Source organism: Oncorhynchus kisutch, linkage group LG7 (assembly GCF_002021735.2).
Source record: "Oncorhynchus kisutch isolate 150728-3 linkage group LG7, Okis_V2, whole genome shotgun sequence".
NCBI lineage: Eukaryota > Metazoa > Chordata > Actinopteri > Salmoniformes > Salmonidae > Oncorhynchus > Oncorhynchus kisutch.
Genome location: NC_034180.2, coordinates 8,240,957 through 8,262,374, shown reverse-complemented (window position 1 = coordinate 8,262,374; position 21,418 = coordinate 8,240,957). Strand labels below are relative to the sequence as shown.

The 21,418-nt window shown below is 44.8% G+C and overlaps 1 protein-coding gene across 4 annotated transcripts; it reads right to left on the bottom strand.

The window, feature by feature from the left end:
* Positions 1-458: 458 nt before the first annotated feature.
* Positions 459-18,431, bottom strand: LOC109893845 (membrane-spanning 4-domains subfamily A member 12). 4 transcript variants are annotated; one of them, XM_020487044.2, is made up of 7 exons: positions 18,311-18,431; positions 17,263-17,380; positions 16,766-16,876; positions 16,462-16,518; positions 13,652-13,822; positions 1,713-1,829; positions 459-899 (listed from the first exon to the last, which is right to left on the bottom strand). In XM_020487044.2, exons 2-7 carry the CDS (start codon positions 17,353-17,355, stop codon positions 840-842), a joined length of 609 nt encoding a protein of 202 aa, XP_020342633.1. In that variant the 5' UTR covers positions 17,356-17,380; positions 18,311-18,431; the 3' UTR covers positions 459-839. The 4 variants fall into 4 exon arrangements, with proteins under 4 accessions (XP_020342633.1, XP_020342632.1, XP_020342631.1 ...); XM_020487043.2 differs by lacking the exon at positions 18,311-18,431 and adding an exon at positions 17,511-17,828; XM_020487042.2 differs by lacking the exon at positions 18,311-18,431 and adding an exon at positions 17,610-17,797.
* Positions 18,432-21,418: the final 2,987 nt, after the last annotated feature.

The window sequence follows — 21,418 nt, the reverse complement described above, 5'->3', positions numbered from 1 at the left end:
ATTCTCGCTGGCCTAGTGCCTAGAAATGGGGGGGGGGGGGAGCTTCGATCTAAAAGATACCAGGAAGTGTACTGTACATGGGAGCCAACCGAAATGAAGTCAACTGTTCCATATGGTTTCATTCAGTTCCATCCATTCCACAGGAGGTTCCATCTGGTTCCCAGAGCAGATACATAACCGGGTTACAGAAACACTTCCTGGAGAGTCTTAAGATGACATTTGATGACATTGCTGTCTAAACCTTCATGTTGTTCTATCATTCCTGCCCATGGGGTGTACTTGCACATTAAGCCGTCTCACGCTTCAGAAACAGGAGATAGGCTCCTGCCCTTATGGGCCGTTCTGGCTCGGACAGGTCTCACTTGTGTTCTAGAGAGAGACAACACTTTGTCCTGACTATCCAGAGAGAAGATGAGCGAGATGGAGGTAATTTCATAGATGCATTTTGAAGAACAGTATTTTTTATATGAATTATTTTATTTCGGTAAAAATATACAAAACAAATGACTAATTTGGGAAAAATTTTAACCATTATTTAGCACTGCATTGTAGTAAAACACTACATACTAAGGTCGGCCGTCATTGTAAATAAGAATTTTATATTGTAAAATTAATAAAGGTTACATTTATTTATGTTTTCAAATACTATGGAATCACATCCATATCAATTCCACAGCTTCATGCTACACATTCAAAAACAATAACATAAAGCCACAATGGTAGAAACTTAAACAAACCATCTGTGGTGGACAAATCATTAATATCATAACAGGGGAATTGGTGGACATCTGTCTGCAGATGGGATTGGTCAGTTAAAGTCCTTCTGCAGTTGTTATTGGTCAGTTGAAGTCGGGAGCAGTGACCAGTATGGGAGTCGAGGGAACACCTTGATTGAGAGACTGGAAGAGAGAGAAAGAGAGAATAAGGGAGAGAAAGAGGAGGAGGAAAGAAGAAAAATAGATGAACTACTGTGAAGGAACATTTTATTTTGACTTCAGGTATCCCTGGGGGTAATTTCCACGGCACTACTGTATTGCCTGCCCTGTGGCATCCTCTGTGTATTTACACAATCTTGTAAATATTTTATTTGTATGGAAACAATCTCTCCAAAAATATGGGTGTTGCTTTTATCCCCTTCCATTTTGTTTGGATTCTGTCTTGAAATATTATTTCTCATTGCCAGAACTCTTGTTTTAAATAAATAAATCCAAGTAAACAAATGAAAATATCCATTCCCACCACACCCTATGAATAATATGATCACGGTAATTAAGCAATAATACCCCAGATAATAACGAATATTACAGTGCTGAACAAAATATTAAAGGGGAAGCGTTTTACAACTTGATGTTAGATGGTTAACCTGGAAAGTAGTCTATGGGCCAGGAGACACTGTAATCTGTAATCTACATGTGCTCTACACACATACATACACATTGTCATGTTGCTGTATTGCGGATTTTATATTGTACATTTGTAATAATAGAGTAATAATGTATTTTATGATTTCTTGTTTTATTTATGATGTAGGTTGTTGTATTTTACTGTGATCTGATTCTTTAAACCCTGTTTGGACCCCAGGAAGAGTATCTGCTGAATGGGGATCCTAATAAATAATACATATCATGTACATGGTGATCTTGTAATCTACAACTGTAAATTGAATGAAATACTGAAATTCCCCTTTAAATGTATTTTCCCGTCTGTCTTACTGAGTATGTTCCGTAACGCCTCCTCTCCATGTACAGGATGTAAGAGAGCGTTGAGGAGATGGAGATCTGGATGATGGTGAAGAGAAGGAGGGACGTCTTTACTCCATAACTGAACATCTGAGGTAATGAAAGGAGGAGGGTGGGGGGGGGGGTTGAACACACCTACTCATTCATGGGTTTTTCTTTATTTTTACTATTTTCTCCATTGTAGAATAATAGTGAAGACATCAAAACTATGAAATAACACATGCAGTGGTGTAAAGTACTTAAGTAAAAATACATTTAAGTACTACTTATGTCGTTTTTTGGGGTTATTTGTACTTTACTTGACTATTTATATTTTTGACAACTATTACTTTAACTCCACTACATTCCTAAAGAAAATAATGTACTTTTTACTCCTTACATTTTCCCTGACACCCAAAAGTACTTGTTACATTTTGAATGTTTAGCAGGACAGGAAAATTGGCTAATTCACGCACTTATCAAGAAAACATCCCTAGTCATTCCTACTGCCTCTGATCTGGCAGACTCACTAAACACAAATGCTTTGTTTGTAAATTATGTCTGAGTGTTGAACTGTTGACCCTGGCTATCTGTACATTTAAAAAACAGGACAATCGTGTTGTCTGGTTTGCTTAATATAAGACATTTTAAATTATTTTACTTTTGATACTTAAGTACATTTAAAACCACATTTTACTCAAGTAGTATTTTACAGGGTGACTTTTACTTTTACTTTTTTATGTATGACAATTGGGTACTTTTTCCACCCCTGCACATATGGAATCATGTAGTAACCAAAAAAGTGTTAACTTCTCTAGGGTAGGGGGCAGCATTCGGAATTTTGGATGAAAAGCATGTCCAAATTAAACGGCCTGCTACTCGGGCCCTGGTAGATTTGGATAGATTTGGATAGAAATCACTCTAAAGTTTCCAAAACTATTAAAATAGTGTCTGAGTATAACAGAACTGATTTGGCAGGCGAAAACCTGAGAAAAATCCATTCAGGAAGTAGTTTTATTTATGGTTTTGTAGTTTTCTATTCAATGCCATTACAGTATCCATTGATTTATGACTCAAATTGCAGTTCCTATGCCTTCCACTAGATGTCAACAGTCTTTAGAAATTGTTTCAGGCTTGTATTCTGATAAATGAGGGAGTAAGACCAGTCTGAATGAGTGGACCCTGCCGTGTCACAGAGCTTTTTCATGCGCAATCCCGAGAGAGTGCCTTTCTTGTTTACTTTTTATATTGACGACGTTATTGTGCGGTTGAAATATTATAGATCATCTAGGCTAAAAACAACCTGAGGTATGAATATAAACATCATTTGACATGTTTCTATGAACTTTACGGATACAATTATGATTTTTTTTGTCTGCCTGTTTTGACTGCGTTTGAGCCTGTGGATTACTGAAGAAAACATTTTTTAAATCTGACACTGTGGTTGGATTCACAAGAAGTTAATATTTAAACCTTTGTAAAATATGTTTTGTTTTCTGCATTTTTATAATGAGTATTTCTGTATTTGAATTTGGCGCTCTGCAATCTCACTGGATGTTGGCCAGGTGGGACGCTAGCGTCCCACATACCCTAGAGAGGTTAAACAAATCTGTCATGGATGACCCCCAGTACTGCTACTCATTCTGTTCACCACTTCCGGAGGTCTACGTCACCGGCTTTCTAGGCTTCACTGAACGGGATTCATTATCATCAACCTCGGACTGTCTTGTCTGATAAGACACCCCTGGTTCCCATTTCCCCTGATAAGTATGTTATATATGTGCCCTCTGTTCCCTCTGTCTTTGTCGGTTATTGTTCCCATATCCGTTGATCATGTGAGTACCTATGAGTTGGTGCAGCTGTTATGCTGCGTGCTTTATATTTTGTGTTTTACGGCTATCATCCCATGTCGTTCAACAAGGTTTACCCTCGCTCTTTTGTTTGGGTACAGCCCAGTGCTTTGTATACGTGTTTTGTTTTGGGTGTATTAAAAACCCTTATTGTGTATTCCTGCGCCTGTTTCCAAATCTTTTATACCCGCGTGACAGAATAACCAACCCCGAAATGGAGACAGCAGGAAAGGCCGAGCTGGCGACCATTGTAGGGACAGTACAGCACCACGAGGACTGTCTCTCCAGACTCAGACTCGGTATCGCCATGAACAGTGTTCTGGCAACCATCCTGTGCTTGGAGGGGAGTGTGCAGTCCCTCCAGTCTCCAGCACCGATCCTGGTACCAGCTCTCACACCATGACCTACCTCTGTTCCATTGGAGTCGGTCCGTGGAATACCCCTGTTCCTCCCGCAGTGCTTCAACGGCGCACCAGCAAGATGCAAGAGGTTCCTTCTACAATGTGACCTATACCTCGCTCGCTACGCCGGGGCTGTTTCCAGAAGAGACAGGGTTGCCATCTCGGCACTGACCGGACGGGCTCTGGACTGGGGTGCCGTGGTCTGGGAGATAGGTGGACCCGAGGTCGCGTCCTATGAGCGCTTCACCCTCCTCTTCCACTCAGTGTTTGATCATCCTGTGGAGGGCCGAGAGGAGGGTGAGCGTCTACTCCGACTACTCCAGGGATCTAGGACCGCCTCGGAGTTCGCCCTGGAGTTCCGGACCATCGCAGCCTCCACCGGATGGAACGAGTTGGCTCTGGTCACCGTTTTCCGCAGCGGACTGCGGGAGGAGGTACAGCTGGAGTTAGCCTGCCGTGATGACAACCTGTCATTCAACCAGCTCATCAGCATGGTGATCCGGTTGGACAATCTCCTGCGGTCCAGAAGAAGACCTGCGTGGAATTCAGAGCCCATGGCTACCCCTGCTCCATGGCCAGAGCCGATGGAGGTGGGCTCGGAACGTTTGCCCGAGGCAGAGCATAGGAGGAGGAGGAATCTGGGCCTCTGCTTCTATTGTGGAGAACAGGCTCATTTCTCCCCGACCTGCTCTCTATCCACTAGGAGGCGAGGAGGTGACAAGCCAGAAAATTCCTCTGCGCCAACCCAGATAGGAGGCAAGGTCGCTTCTCCTTGTCTGTCAAATCAACCAGTGTGTTTTCCCGTTACATTTCCTGAGTACCCTAGCCTTTCACTCCCGTTAGCTCTGATTGATTCCGGAGCTGCTGGGAATCTCTTAGTTAGCGCACTGGCCACTGCATTACGCATTCCTTTAGTTCCCCTATAGTCACCCATTCCAGTTTGAGACAGGTCTCGTACCACACATTACTGTTTCTGTTTCTTTGCTGACCCATGCCACTCATTCAGAACAGATCACTTTCTTGATTATAGACATCCCCACGCACCCCATTGTTTTAGGTCTCCCTTGGTTGAGCTTTCATAACCCGGATATTTCCTGGTCCGAGAGGAGACTGTTGGGTTGGTCGCGGGAGGTGTTTCGCGGTGTCTGTCAACACCACTACGGTGGAAAGTCCGGACTGTGCTCCTCGAGTGGATTTACCGGAGGAGTACCAGGATCTGCACCGGGTTTTCTCAAAGACCCAGGCTACACACCTGCCTCCCCATCGCCCCTGGGACTGTGCCATTGACCTGTTGTCTGACGCAGCCCTCTAGAGAGGACATGTCTATCCCCTCTCCTATGAGGAGACCGAGGCCATGGAGACCTATGTACAGGAGAGTCTCCAGCAACGTTTTATCCACCCCTCTAATTCACCAGCATCCTCAAGCTTATTTTTTGTCAAGAAGAAAGATGGGGGACTCATTCCAACCATCATCGAACAAATGCACGGGGCGCAGTACTTCACAAAGCTGGACTTGAGGAGCGCCTACAATCTAGTGCGCATTCGTGCAGGCGATGAATGGACGACTGCTTTTTCCACGACCACGGGTCATTATCTCGTATCTCGTAATGCTCTTTGGCCTGTCTAATGCTACTTCAGTCTTCCAGGCCTTCATCAACGAAGTGTTTCGGGACATGCTGGGATGGGGCGTATTGGTCTATATAGATGACATTTTGGTCTATTCTGCTGACTGCGTTCAGCAAGTCTCGTTAATCAGGTCTGTGCTGAGAAGACTGTTGGAGCATGATCTATATGTTAAACAGGAGAAATGTTTGTTTTTCCAGCAGTCCATGTCCTTTTTGGGCTATCTCCTCTCCACTGTGGGAGTGGAGATGGAGGAGCAACATGTCAGCGCAGTCAGGTCATTGCCCATCCCCAGTTCCGTGAAAGCAGTCCAGCGATTCCTGCGGTTCGCCAACTGTTTCCGGAGGTTCATCCGGGGCTCCAGCATGGTGGTCGCACCTCTCACCTCCCTGCTGAGAGGAGGTCCCCAGCGGCTTCGTTGGACGGTGGAGGCGGAGAGGGCGTTCGAGATGCTGAAGGCACGTTTCACCACTGCTCCCGTGGCACATCCCGACCACTACAGATAGTAGTGCGAACGACCCAGTACATCACTGGGGCCAAGCTTCCTGCCATCCAGGACCTCTATATCAGGCCATAAAAATTGTCAAAGACTCCAGCCACCCTAGTCATAGACTGTTCTCTCTGCTACCACACAGCAAGCTGTACCGGAGCGCCAAGTCTAGGTCCAAGAGGCTTCTAAACAGCTTCTACCCCCAAGCCATAAGACTGCTGAACATCTAGTCAAATGGCTACCCAAACTATTTGCATTGCCCCCCCCCCCCCCCCCCCCCACTGCCACTCTCTGTTGTCATCTATGCATAGTTACTTTAATTAACCTACATGTACATACTACCTCAACTAACCGGTGCCCCCGCACATTGATGCTGTATTGGCACCCACTGTATATATTGTTTATTTACTGCTGCTCTTTCATTACTTAGATTCGTTACTTTTCTCTTCTTATCCGTATTTTTTGAAACTGCACTATTGGATAGGGGCTCGTAAGCATTTCACTATTGCATTCGGTACATGTGACTAATAAAATTTGATTTGATTTGAACGCTGCGCACACTCGTCTCCAGTGCACCGTGCGTCGGCACAAGGAATTGTTCGACCGCCACCCCAGTTTTCTCCCAGGTGACCGGGTCTGGCTCTCTACCCGGAACCTGCCCCTCAGCCTTCCCTGCCAGAAGCTGAGCCTGTGGTTTGTGGGGCTGTTTAAAGTCCTGAGGAGGGGTAATAAGGTTACGTACCATTTACAACTCCCTGTTGATTACTGAATTAACCCAACCTTTCACGTGTCTCTCCTCAGGCCAGTGGTGCCTGGTCCCCTTGCTGAGGCTGGACTCAGTGACGCCCCGCCTCCTCCTCTGGACATCGAGGGAGGTCCGGCGTACTCGGTTCTGGAGCTCTTGAAGGTGTTCCCACATATGCTGAGCACTTGTTGGCTGCTTTTCCTTCACTCTGCGGTCAAACTCATCCCAAACCATCTCAATTGGGTTGAGGTTGTGTGATTTTGTGGGGGCCAAGTCATCTGATGCAGCACTCCATCACTCTCCTTCTTGGTCAAATATCCCTTACACAGCCTGGAGGTGTGTGTTGGGTCATTGTCCTGTTGAAAAACAAATGATAGTCCCACTAAGCGCAAACCAGATGGGATGGCGTATCGCTGCAGAATGCTGCTTTAGCCATAATGGTGAAGTGTGCCTTGAATTCTAAATAAATCACTGACAATGTCTCCCGCAAAGCACCCCCACACCATCACTCCTCCTCCTCCTCCATGCCTCGTGGTGGGAACCACACATGTGGAGATCATCTGTTCACCTACTCTGCGTCTCACAAAGATACGACGCTTAGAACCCAAAATCTCAAATTTGGACTAATCAGACCAAAGGACAGATTTCAACCAGTATAAAGTCAATTGCTCGTGTTTCTTGGCCCAAGCAAGTCTCTTATTATTATTGGTGTCCTTTAATAGTGGTTTCTTTGCAGCAATTAGAATCAAATCAAATTGTATTGGTCACATACACGTGTTTAGCAGATGTTATTGTGAGTGTAGCGAAATTGTGTTTCTTGCTCTGACAGTGCAGTAATATCTAACAATGTCACAACATATACCCAATACACACAAATCTAAGTAAAGGACTGGAATTATGAATAAATAAATATATGGACGAGCAATGTCGGAGCGGCATTGACTAAGATACAGTATATACATATGAGATGAGTAATGCAAAACATGTAAACATTAAAGTGACTAGTGTTCTATTTATTAAAGTGGCCAGTGATTCCAAGTCTATTTAGATAGGCAGCAGCCTCTAATGTGCTAGTGAAGGCTATTTAACAGTCTGATGGCCTTGAGATAGAAGCTGTTTTTCAGTCTCTTGGTCCCAGCTTTGATGCACGTGTACTGACCTAGCCTTCTGTATGATAGTGGGGTGAACAGGTAGTGGCTCGGGTGGTTTCTATCCTTGATTATCTTTTTGGCCTTTGCCGTACCAGGCGGTGATACAGTCCAACGGGATGCTTGTAATTGTGCATCTGTAAAAGTTTGTGAGGGTTTTATGTGCCAAGCCAAATTTCTTCAGCCTCCTGAGTTTGAAGAGGCGCTGTTGCACCTTCTTCACCACACTGTCTATGTGGGTGGACCATTTCAGTTTGTCAGTGATGTTGTACTTTCCACCTTCTCCACTGCGGTCCCGTCAATGTGGATGGGGGGGGGGGGGGGGGGGGGGGGGGGGGGTAGTATACTCCCTCTGCTGTTTCCTGAAGTCCATGATCATCTCCTTTGTTTTGTTGACATTGATTGAGAGTTTTTTTTCCTGGTACCACACTCCCAGAGCCCTCACTTCCTCCCTTTAGGCTGTCATTGTTGGTAATCAAGACTACTATTGTTGTGTCGTCTGCAAACTTGATGATTGAGTTGGAGGTGTGCATAGCCATGCAGTCATGGGTGAACAGGGAGTATAGGAGGGGGCTGAGCACGCACCCTTGTGGGGCCCCAGTGTTGAGGATCTGCGAAGTGGAGGTGTTGTTTCCTACCCTCACCACCTGGGGGCAGCCCGTCAGGAAGTCCAGGACCCAGTTGCACAGGGCGGGGTTCAGACCCAGGGTCTCGAACTTAATGATGATGAGCTTGGAGGTTACTAGGGTGTTGAATGCTGAGCTATAGTCAATGAACAGCATTCTTACGTAGGTATTCCTCTTGTCCAGGTGGGATAGGGCAGTATGCAATGCAATGGTGATTGCATCGTCTGTGGATCTATTGGGGTGGTAAACAAATTGAAGTGGGTCTAGGGTGACAGATAAGGTAGAGGTGATATGATAATTGACTAGTCTCTCAAAGCACTTCTTGATGAAAGGAGTCAGCGCTAAAGGGCGATAGTCATTTAGTTCAGTTACCTTTGCTTTCTTGGGTACAGGAACAATGGGGGCCATTCTTGAAGCATGTGGGTACAGCAGACTGGGATAGGGAGAGATTGAAAATGTCCGTAAACATGCTCTGAGGACGCGGCTAGGGATGTTGTCTGGGCCGGCAGCCTTGCGAGGGTTAACACGCTTACATTTTTTACTCACATTGGCCACGGGGGAAGGAGAGACCACAGTCCTTGGTAGCGGGCCGCGTTGGTGGCACTGTGTTATCCTCAAAGCGGGTGAAGAAGGTGTTTAGATTGTCCGAAAGCAAGACGTTGGTGTCCGCAACGTGGCTGGTTTTCCTTTTGTAGTCCGTGATTGTCTGTTGACCCTGCCACATCTTGTGTCTGAGCCGTTGAATTGCAACTCCACTTTGTCTCTATACTGATGTTTTGCCTGTTTGATTGCTTTGCTGAGGGAATAACTACACTGTTTTTATTCTGCCATATTCCCAGTTACCTTGCGGTGGTTCGTACATTCAGTTTTGCGCGAATGCTACCATCTATCCAGGTTTCTGGTTAGAGTAGATTTTAATAGTCACAGTGGGTACAACATCTCCTATACACCTCCTGATAAACTCAGTCACCGTATCAGTATAATCGTCCATGTTATTATTGGAGGCTACCCGGGAACATATCTCAGTCCGCGTGATCAAAACAATCTTGAAGCGTGGATTCCGATTGTTCAGACCAGTGTTGAATAGTCCTTAACACGGGTAATAGTGGTTGAGTGTTTTAGCAGCGTGAGTACTACAGTCAATGTGTTGATAGAACTTCGGCAGCCTTTCCTCAAATTTACTTTGTTAAAATCTCCAGCTACAATAAATGCGGCCTCGGGATATGTGGTTTCCAGTTTGCATAAAGTCCAGTGAAGTTATTTCATGGCCATCGTGGTATCGGCTTGAGGGGGGATATACACGGCTGTGACTATAACCGAAGAGAAGTCTCTTGGGGGATAATACGGTCGGCATTTGATTGTGAAGTATTCTAGGTCGGGTGAACAAAAGGACTTCCTGTATGTTATCAACATCCCACCATGAGTCATTAATCATGAAACATACACCCCTGCACTTTTCCCCAGAGAGATATTTATTCCTGTCTGCGCAATGAACTGAGAACCCAACTGGCTGGACGGGCTCAGACAGTTTATCCCGAGAGAGCCATGTTTTGTGAAACAAAATATGTTACCATCCCTAATGTCTCTCTGCAAAGGAATTCTTGATCTCTGTGACGTATTTATTTGGGCTGCAATCTGAGGTGCATTTAACTTTAATGAGCTTATCCTTTGCAGCAGAGGTAACTCTGGGTCTTCCTTTCCTGTGGCGGTCCTCATTAGAGCCAGTTTCATCATAGCGCTTGATGGTTTTTGCGACTGCACTTGAAGTAACTGACCTTCATGTCTTAAAGATGGACTATAGTTTCTCTTTGCTTATTTGAGCTGTTCTTGTCATGTACTTGGTATTTTACCAAATAGGGCTATCTTCTGTATACCAACCCTACCTTGACAACTGATTGGCTCAAATGCATTAAGAAGTTAAATGAACTTTTAACAAAGAACACCTGTCACGTTCTGACCTTTATTTCCTTTGTTTTGTATTTATTTAGTATGGTAAGGGCGTGAGTTGGGTGGGCAGTCTATGTTTGTTTTTCTAGGTTTTGGGTATTTCTATGTTTCGGCCTAGTATGGTTCTCAATCAGAGGCAGGTGTCATTAGTTGTCTCTGATTGAGAATCATACTTATGTAGCCTGGGTTTCACTGTGTGTTTGTGGGTGATTGTTCCTGTCTCTGTGTTTGCACCAGATAGGACTGTTTAGGTTTTCGCACATGTATTGTTTTGTTAGTTATTTCATGTCTAGTTCCTTTACTAAAGAACATGAATAACCACCATGCTGCATTTTGGTCCGCTTCTCCTTCACCACAGGAAAACCCTTACAGAATCACCCACACATCAGGACCAAGCGGCGTGGTAACGGGCAACGGCAAAAGCAGCAGCAGGTGCAGCAGCAGCAGCAGTGGGAGAGGCTGCACTATTTGGAGAGATGGCCTTGGGAGGAGATTCTAGATGGGAAAGGACCCTGGGCAGAGCCAGGGGAATATTGCCACCCCAAAGCCGAGCTGGAGGCAGCAAAAGCAGAGAGGCGGCATTATGAGGAGCTAGCACGGCAGAGCGGATGGAAGCCCGAGAGTCAGCCCAAAAAATTTATTGGGGGGGGCACACAGGGAGTGTGGTGAAGCCAGGTAGGAGACCTGCGCCAACTTCCTGTGCTTACCGGGGGGCGAGAGAGACCGGGCAGGCACCGTGTTATGCTGTGGAGCGCACGGTGTCCCCAGTGCGGGTGCATAGCCCGGTGCGGTACATACCAGCTCCGCGTATCGGCCGGGCTAGAGTGAGCATTGAGCCAAGTGCCATGAAGCCGGCTCTACGCATCTGGTCCCCAGTGCGTCTCCTTGGGCCGGCTTTCATGGCACCAGCCTTGCGCACGGTGTCCCCGGTTCGCCTGCATAGCCCAGTGCGGGCTATTCCACCTCGCCACACTGGCAGGGCGACCGGGAGCATTCAACCGGGTAAGGTTGGGCAGGCTCGGTGCTCAAGAGCTCCAGTGCGCCTGCACGGTCCGGTCTATCCGGTACCACCTCCACGCACCAGCCCTCCGGTGGCAGCTCCCCGCACCAGGCTGTCTCTCCGTCTCACCCCTACAGGTGCTCCCGCCTGTCCAGCGCTGCCGGAGCCTTCCTCCTCTCCAGCGTTGCTGGAGCTACCCGTCTCTACAGCGTTGCCGGAGCTTCCCGTCTGCCCAGCGCCATCTGAGCCACCCGTCTGCCCAGCGCCGCCTGAGCCACCCGTCTGCCCAGCGCCGCCTGAGCCACCCGTCTGCCCAGCGCCGCCTGAGCCACCCGTCTGCCCAGCGCCGCCTGAGCCACCCGTCTGCCCAGCGCCGCCTGAGCCACCCGTCTGCCCAGCGCCGCCTGAGCCACCCGTCTGCCCAGCGCCGCCTGAGCCACCCGTCTGCCCAGCGCCGCCTGAGCCACCCGTCTGCCCAGCGCCGCCTGAGCCACCCGTCTGCCCAGCGCCGCCTGAGCCACCCGTCTGCCCAGCGCCGCCTGAGCCACCCGTCTGCCCAGCGCCGCCTGAGCCACCCGTCTGCCCAGCGCCGCCTGAGCCACCCGTCTGCCCAGCGCCGCCTGAGCCACCCGTCTGCCCAGCGCCGCCAGTCACCCAGGGGTCGCCAGTGCCGCCAGTCTGCCCAGCGCCGCCAGTGCCGCCAGTCTACCCAGGGGTCGCCAGTGCCGCCAGTCAGCCCAGAGGCGCCAGAGCCCCTCTGTCCCGAGCTGCCGCACCTCTGTCCCGAGCAGCCGCACCTCTGTCCCGAGCTGCCCCTCTGTCCAGTGGGGTCATTGAGAGGGGTTGCCATGGTTAGAGAGCCACGGAGGCGGACAATGAGGCGGACTAAGACAATGGTGAAGTGGGGTCCGCGTCCCGCGCCAGAGCCGCCACCGCGGACAGACGCCCACCCAGACCCTCCCCTATAGGTCAAGGTTTTGCGGGCCGGAGTCCGCACCTTTAGGGGGGGGGCGGGGTACTGTCACGTTCTGACCTTTTATTTCCTTTGTTTTGTATTTATTTAGTATGGTCAGGGTGTGAGTTGGGTGAGCAGTCTGTTTGTTTTTCTAGGTTTTTGGGTATTTCTATGTTTCGGCCTAGTATGGTTCTCAATCAGAGGCAGGTGTCATTAGTTGTCTCTGATTGAGAAACATACTTAGGTAGCCTGGGTTTCACTGTGTGTTTGTGGGTGATTGTTCCTGTCTCTGTGTTTGCACCAGATAGGACTGTTTAGGTTTTCGCACATGTATTGTTTTGTTAGTTATTTCATGTCTAGTTCCTTTATTAAAGAACATGAATAACCACCTCGCTGCATTTTGGTCCGCTTCTCCTTCACCACAGGAAAACCCTTACAACACCTGTTAATTGAAATGCATTCCAGGTGACTACCTCATTAAGTTGGAGACTTTTATCTCCCTCACCAACTTCAAACATCAGCTATCTGAGCAGCTAACCGATCGCTGCAGCTGTACATAGTCTATTGGTAAATAGCCCACCCTTTTTCACCTACCTCATCCCCATACTGTTTTTATTTATTTACTTTTCTGCTCTTTTGCACACCAACATCTCTACCTGTACATGACCATCTGATCATTCATCACTCCTGTGTTAATCTGCAAAATTGTAATTATTTGCCTACCTCCTCATGCCTTTTGCACACATTGTATATAGACTCCCCTTTGTTTTCTACTGTGTTAATGACTTGTTAATTGTTTACTCCATGTGTAACTCTTTGTTGTCTGCTCACACTGCTATGCTTTATCTTGGCCAGGTCGCAGTTGCAAATGAGAACTTGTTCTCAACTAGCCTACCTGGTTAAATAAAGGTGAAATAAAAATAAAAAAAAGTTGAGAGAATGCTAAGAGTGTGCAAAGCTGTCATCAAGGCAAAGGGTGGCTACTTTGAAGAATCTCAAATATATTTAGATTTGTTTAACACTTTTTTGGTTACTAGATGATTCCAGATGTGTCATTTCATAGTTTTGATGTCTTCACTATTATTCTACAATGTGGCAACACACACACACACACACACAGACAGACCAATGACGAAAGAGGTACTCACAGTGGCATAGTGCTGGTGGTCACATTCATACACCTGTATGTAGTGTGTTGCGGGGGCCAGGGGGTGGTTACACGGTGTCTCTGGATTGTTGTGGAGGTCGATGAAGTAGAAGATGAGGGCCAGGAGAGAAACCAAAATGGCCACCAGTGTCACCACCATACACACACCCAGCTGGAGGGAGAGCGAGAGGGAGGAAGAGATAGGGGTGGGAATCAGGGGCCAGACCTCATTGATCATCATGTACATTTTTATAACGTAGGGTGTGTGTGTGTGTGACTACCTGTGATAAAGTGAAAATCTGAGGCCAGCACCCGACCCACAAATAAATAAATACATGTGCTGTAGGCTAGAGTCAGAGATGGTGGAAAAAAAATTTGACAGGGGGTGCAGGATTCTTTTTGTAACTAATTTAGATATGTTTCTGTTTATAATTTTGGTAGGATATTTGGGAGTCAACATGTCTATAATTGGATACATGCAGCTTCTCTTTTGTCATTATATGTAAACTAAATAAACCCTTGCTCACCAGAATCAGTTTGACCGGTTGTAAGGAAATTGAAAGCTGTGAATATGACCCAACACGTTTCTGATAAGATTTCATATTTATGGTTTATATCAGCTTTTGTAGTTGAAATACTATCAGCTTTAATGACACTGATAGATCGCTGCTCTACAGACGGTCCCTAACCGTGCATTCCCATTCTCTCAAGATTCTGAAATGAATCAATCATATTTCTCTACTTTCTGTTCCCGAGTCAAAATGTACATTTGGTGTATCATTTTACTGAAGAACTGCTTAATTCAGCAGGAGTTAATATTAAGACTATGTGAGAAGTTATAAACCTACAGTTAGTGTCCAGATTTCACTTTCTATTAAACCGTTCTGAACAAATCTTTCCCAAACATGACTTTTCTGGCCCTCCCTTCTCTGTATTTTCAACTCTCTATTATGCAGCTTTTCTTTAAAAAAATGTTTAACTCTGGGTATTTGTCCTTTTTGGTTCGATGTGTGTTCCCAAAAAACGTTTGGCGTGTAGGATTTTTGGCGCGCGTAAAGTTAGGCCTTAAAGTTTAGGCTTTTGTAACTAATGCCAAAAACATGAAAGAAAAACCTCAATGTAGTCTATAGACCTAGATATAAATTGCGCAACTATGATACATTTATAGATTTGTTTATGTATTCTTTTCTCTTTATTCAACCCGACTGCCACCTACCTGCCCCTTTATTTGCATAATATTTCATAACTCTAAACTAATGATTTATATATAAACACTAGATGACAGGGGGCGCTGTTTTGAAGACACAGTGCCTCCATCTTGGCACTCCAACATCGTGGTAAAACATTTTTTGGGGAAGCTATAGAAATGCATTTATAAATGTCTACTTTAGTTTTGGCCATGTCTATTCTATTACAGACACCTTAATGCAGACGTTTAAATTATACTTATTGTTATTTTTAATCTAACTGCAGTTTCCATTTTACAGTAGCTATTACAGCAAAAAAATACCATGCTATTGTTTGAGGATAGTGCACAACAACAAAATGCTTTTGTCATGGCAACTGGTTTGGTACATTCACCTCTGAAGGTAAATAATGTACTTACATTCAGTAATCTGGCTCTGATTTGGATTACTGAGGGTCCCAGAGATAACATGTAGCGTAGTTTTGTTTGATAAAATCAATTTTCATATTCAAATGTAGGAACTGAGTTCTACAGTTTGACCCCCCCTGCTGTCTCGGGCTCCACACCCACCCCGTCCAGCCATCTAGATGTGTGAAGGTTAGTGTCTTTTCTGTAGGGAAGCTAATGATCCATCATGTATGACATTCCTGGGAGTGTGTAAACTTACATTTGTTATTACCATAGCATTTTTTGTATGCTCTCTATAGTTGTGTAAGGTGATGTTAGGCTCCCATGTTGTGCAGCGGTCTAAGGCATTGCATCTCAGTGTTTCCTTTCAAATTACAGTCCCTGGTTCGATTCTGGGCTGTATCACACCCGCAAGTGATCGGGAGTCCCATAGGGCAGCGCTCAATTGGCCCAGCGTCGTTAGGGGAGGGTTTGGCCGGGGTACGTGGTCATGGTAAAATAAGAATTTGTTCTTAAATGACTTGCCCAGTTAAATAAAGGTTGAATGTACTTGAACATTTATAAATTAACCAATTCTGCACATTTGGTCAAACTTCTGGCAGACTTGATACAAAATATTGTGTAGTGATATAATTCTTCACTGGATCAGTCTGAAACTTTGCACACACACTGATCACTGTCTGGCCTTTTAATTGCATTTCTAAAATGATGGTATATTTGGGGTGTTTTTTTATTTCTATTATATTTTACCAGATCTAATGTAATTCTCCTACATTAATTTCCCATTTCCACAAACTTCAGTGTTTCCTTTCAAATGATATCAAGAATATGCATATCCTTGCTTCAGGTCCTGAGCTACAGGCAGTTGAAAAAAGGTTCCGATCCTTAAGAGGTTTTAAACAAAAACCCTACAAAAACGCCATTCATTTCCCCCATAGGCTTTGTCCAATGAACCATGGCAGAGTTAGTGCCAACAAAAAGACGCCATTACTATTTCTCTCTATGGAGGACTGCTTTTCTGAGAAGGCCAACATGGCCGACCGGTGGCTTCAAAGCCAATAAATAGCATCGGCGATCCAGAGTTTATATACGTCATTGCCCTAAACCTGGACACCCAGCGGATTTAACCGTGGGGATTGCGTGTTATGAGTCACCCAGCGCATCACTAGTGTGAGTGTGTGTACACGAGCATGCCATGTGGTGGTATTCATACTCACCAATTTCATACTGCTGTGTTTCTCCATCACTATGGCAACGACTCCTGCTGCTATGTACTAGACACACCAGACATAAAAAAACTCCCAATTGTCAATCAAATATCATAACCAATGGTTAAAAGAATGAGTGGATTATCTGATAAAACAATAACGAAATTGGATGTCAAACACTTTCAAAAAATCCTGGTAATCACAATAACACTTTTGATAGAATAACTTATGGAACCACCCCAAAACGTAATTCACTATCATCCAAAAATATGAGTGAGTATGAGTATGAGTGAAGGTTAGGTTACTAGGTTACCGATAGGCCGCTCCACCAGGGCACTCCAAAGTTCACGACCTCTGTGAATTCAGTGGAGAGGAGGGGGAGGGAGTAGGACATCACCATCACACCAATCATTACTTGGGACACCTGACACACACAGATAGATATATGTAGATAGACGAACATACACAATCACACACACACACAGACTGATGCAAGCATGCACACACACGAGCCAGTTACCACTTTGTGGGAACTGCTGATGTAAAAAGGGTTTTATGATTGACTTATTGACACAAACACATTAGGTTCCAGGCGTTCACCACAAACCAATGTCTGAGGGTCTGACATCTTTATAGAGACAGTAAATATAATGAGTCATGTACAAATACATATTTGACTCAAACAATGTGAGAGAAAAAAAACAGGACACTAAATGCACAGGGCTGAACACAACATGCAATGATAACCTCCCCTACTGTAGCATCTCCATCTATAAAAAAGCTACATAGTCGTTAACATCTGACGCTCACCCCCAATGCCTTCTGCTCGCCTTTCTGGAGCAGAGCCTGCTGTCTGTCGGTCAGTTTATCTGCGTTGATGTCCGTCGTCACGCTCACTGACATCCTAGCGCTCTGGAGCCCTTTAGCACTTGGAGTCAAGGCAAATGACAATACTCCATTTCTGTTCAATTGTTAGGCTATTAAAGAGATTGTTACTTGACCAATATTTGTCATTAATGAAAATAATCACTCCTAAAAAAACAACCTAAACAACCTACCTTTATTTAAATGATGGTTGACTAGACAACAAAAGTCAAACCTCCAGGGCGGACCGTTATACAATCTAAAAGCCTATTAGGATAATCGACGCATCTTACCTTTTCCTTTCAGATACAAAAACACTTTAGTGTGAATAATTCCACAAACACAATTTCTTGTTGCCTACTTCACGAATTATTAAAATAGATTTAGCAACATAGCCAATCTGAGACAGTTCCTTTAACTTTTTGTGTCTCCGCCCGTTCTTGGCACGAACGCAACCGGAGTAGGATTAGTTTACTTTCACTGGTGCAAAGCCTCCACCCCTAGCCCACTGTCACCCCCTCGTCTTGCGAGACAGTGATACAATAGTCAATATAAACATTCGTAGCAAACGTTTTTTTTTGTGACAGCCTGGACCTACACGGTAATTTTGCAACAAAAAAAAGGACCGTGTGTATCCAACAAGTCATTTTTTTAAATAGCTGATGAATTTACATAAATGGTGGATGAAGTTGCGCTGTTCTTCAGGGGGAATCGACAGAATATGTCAGTTTAGCCATATTGATGTGTAGGCAACATAGCAAGGTAATTGAGAAATAAGCAAGGTAAATTGGCGTTATACATTTGTTCTTAACTGACTTGTATCTTTAAATAAAGGTTTAATAAAATGTAGGCAAATTAAATAAATAAAAGAAGCCAATCTTTCTATTATGGCGGATATGTGTGCCCCCCCCCCCCCCCCCCACATTAATTTGGCCTTGAACCTCATGTTATATCAATACACTTCAGACCAGTCGGCTGGACCGTGTTAACATACCGTAGTTCATTGCTATTTCCACTGTTTTGCTTTCTTTCCTCTCCCCTCCTCTTATTTCGTTTGCTTGGCCTAAACAGGCCAACCTTTCCCCACTTCGAATCCAGTAGAGCGCAGAGAGCGTTCTACGCTTTAGAATAATGTTTGGTGTTGCTGGTCTGGAAATGAAATGTTACCATGCCCCCCATATCTCGATTTCATAGTAATACATCTCCCTCCCCGCCCCTTCCCTACCCAAGCGCACATCTGTTTTTCATTCAGCGGCATCATTCCACTATATCCAATGGGGACTAGATCTACTCTGATATGTGGTTTTCACCCTCTCTCGGACTCTCTCTCCCCACTCCCTCCCTCCCGGCCTCTTTCCCTCTCTCCTTCCCGCCCTCCCTCTCCTTTCCTAGCTTTTCTTTTCTCTCTCCTTCTCTCTCTCCCCGTCTCAATCTCTCTGGCTCTGGCTCTCTCTTCCAGTCATTCACACCACTCATTAATTACCACAATACAAAATCATTGCTAGGTCAAATGCACCTCGCTCCTCTTTCAGTTTCTGCTCAACATAAACATGCACATTCTTAAAGGGATACTTCGAGATTTTGGCAAACACTCTGGTGAAGTATATAAATGTATGGTCCAAACAGTTAAAAGACACACCCAATCCCCTCAGCCCTCAAAATAAGTGGACACTTCCCGATGACGTATCATGACGTCTGACGAGTATACACTTGCTGGGTAAGGGGGCGAGGGAGGAAGGAAATACAAATTGTTGTATTATTAATGAATATGATTGGTTTGTTTAAGATTCCTGGCAATGTAAATAGTTTGCATGTGACTATTCCTCTTTTGTTTGTTGATATTTGTTAATAATAAAAATACATTTAATAAATTCGTCACTTGTTTATCCAGTGTTCCCAACTTAGCGACTTTGTCACTATATTTAGCGAGTATTAAGTCCCCTCTAGTGACACATTTTCAAAAAATTGACTTGTGACTTTTTCTGGTGTTATTGGAGACTTTTGGAGACTCTGACATGAAAGCACGTATCGTTCTTACTCTTCTCAACAAGCAGTGGGTGCTGCCGTGGGCCCCACCCCCGTCCCAAAGCACTCACAGGCGGCCCAGTCCTCACACAGCAGTCCCTCCCAGCTGCAGTCAGAGCAGGAGATGTTCACCCCTCCGCGTCCGGACTGCAAATGAATCGCGCATGCGGGAAGCCGCCGCTGGCTTACATTCAGGGCGGGAAGTAAATGTAAAATGGTCTTTGTCTAAAATAAATCACGGCATTTGACTCACACAGCCTCAGTCACTTACTCACCTTGTCCACTGTGTGTGTGCCTCTCTGTGACATAAGCTAAACATCTAGCTGGCTAGATATTCATGTCTCAGTCTAAACTGTACACTCTAAAATACAGAAAGGAGTGGGAATCAAACCCTGAATTCCATGTCTGGTTGAAGCTGTTTATTGGAGATGATACACGGACATACTGCCTGTATTGAAGGCTGATTTCTACGACAAACTTAGTGAAGTAAAAAAACACATGGCAACTCAAAAATATACTCAAAAGGCAGAGCCTTTTATAACAGTTCCACCCAAAACAAGCTGCCATTTATGGTTAATTTTTTTTTACTCTGCAATAAAGGCTGAGGCCAACATGGCATTAGCTATCTCTGAACACCATGCTGGCGTGTGATCACATTGGAGAAGCATGTAGAGCTGCTTTCTCAGACTCCACTGCTGCTACCCACTTGAAAATGCACAGGAAAAGTGCACAGAAATGATTAATGGTGTTCTAGCACCATACTTTCTGAAAAAGTTGGTCGCAGATGTGGGTGACCAGCGTTTCAGCCTCCTCCTCGATGAGTCTACAGATGTGGGTGACCAGCGTTTCAGCCTCCTCCTCGATGAGTCCACAGATGTGGGTGACCAGCGTTTCAGCCTCCTCCTCGATGAGGCCACGGATGTAAGGGTTTCTATGTACCTGGGGGTTGTGATATGGTACTGACAACTGTATCAACATTTCTGGGGCTTGTTGAGTTGGAGGGAGGAGATGCCAAATCTATAGCCCGTGCTGTTGTGGCTTTCCTCGAGAAGTGTTGAAACTCCTGGGTATAGGGACTGACAATGCCTCTGTTATGACAATGGGGTCCAACAATGGGATCCATGGCACGTGGTTTATGAATTGATACGCAAAACAACGGCGGATGCAAAACTTCAAATTTAAATTTAAATGACTATACAAAATTCTTGCAACTAATAGAATGTTATATATATATGGGGGATACAATCTTCCCAGTTCTGCAGATTCTGCTGTGAGGAGGCAGAGTCATTAGATCATTTATTTTGGTATGGTCCATATGTAGCTCGTTTTTGGTCACAGGTCCAGGAATGGCTGAAGAATTGCAACATTTGCCTAGAACTAACGCTGCAGACTAACGCTGATTTGAAAAGCCATAGTCAATCAATCAATAATATAATAATTATTTTAGCAAAAATGTTTATTTTTCATTTACAATCTGTAGAAGCTATGAGAATAGAAAGGTTAAAGTCGTTTGTGAAGCATCACAGCACAGTTGAAAAATATATGGCAAATAGAAATCCAAAATGGATGATTTTGAGAGATAGATGGGAGAGGTTGAATGGAGCTGAAGGGACTAATAGCAAGATAAAACATGTAGAACATACGTGGTCTGTAAGATGTATATATGTTCAGAACCTTTGTGAAATAGCACAGTTACAAATAGTAAAATGTGTATTAAGATGTATAAATTGAAGGTAAAAGCGTTTATTAGTTTACTCCAATTGGGGGATCGGTGGTAGGGTTTGCGGGGAATATTAATAAAGGTATATTCTTTAAAAAAGTATATGTCTATATAGGTATGTGTATGTATATATGTGTATATGTATGCATGTGTGTATGGATATATATATTTACCCCAAAAATATATGGGGGATTGGAAATGATGCAGACAATTACATTGATGGAACCAATATTTTTTCCGCAATATTTAGCTGATCCACCCCTTTAAAAAAAAAAAAAACAATGGGGTCCATAAAGTTCTTTTGGAGGAGTTTTGCCTCAAATATCTGGTTGTTATTCGCTGTGTGTGCCACTCTCT

What these genes read in the sequence shown, in the direction of transcription:
- LOC109893845 (XM_020487044.2), bottom strand. Translation starts at nt 17,355, where the DNA reads ATGTCAGTGAGCGTGACGACGGACATCAACGCAGATAAACTGACCGAC. An exon ending in GCGAGCAGAAGGCATTGGGG is followed by an intron (nt 16,877 to 17,262) that starts GTGAGCGTCAGA and finishes TGTGTGTGTCAG; the next exon opens with GTGTCCCAAGTAATGATTGG. An exon ending in CCTGGTGGAGCGGCCTATCG is followed by an intron (nt 16,519 to 16,765) that starts GTAACCTAGTAA and finishes TGGTGTGTCTAG; the next exon opens with TACATAGCAGCAGGAGTCGT.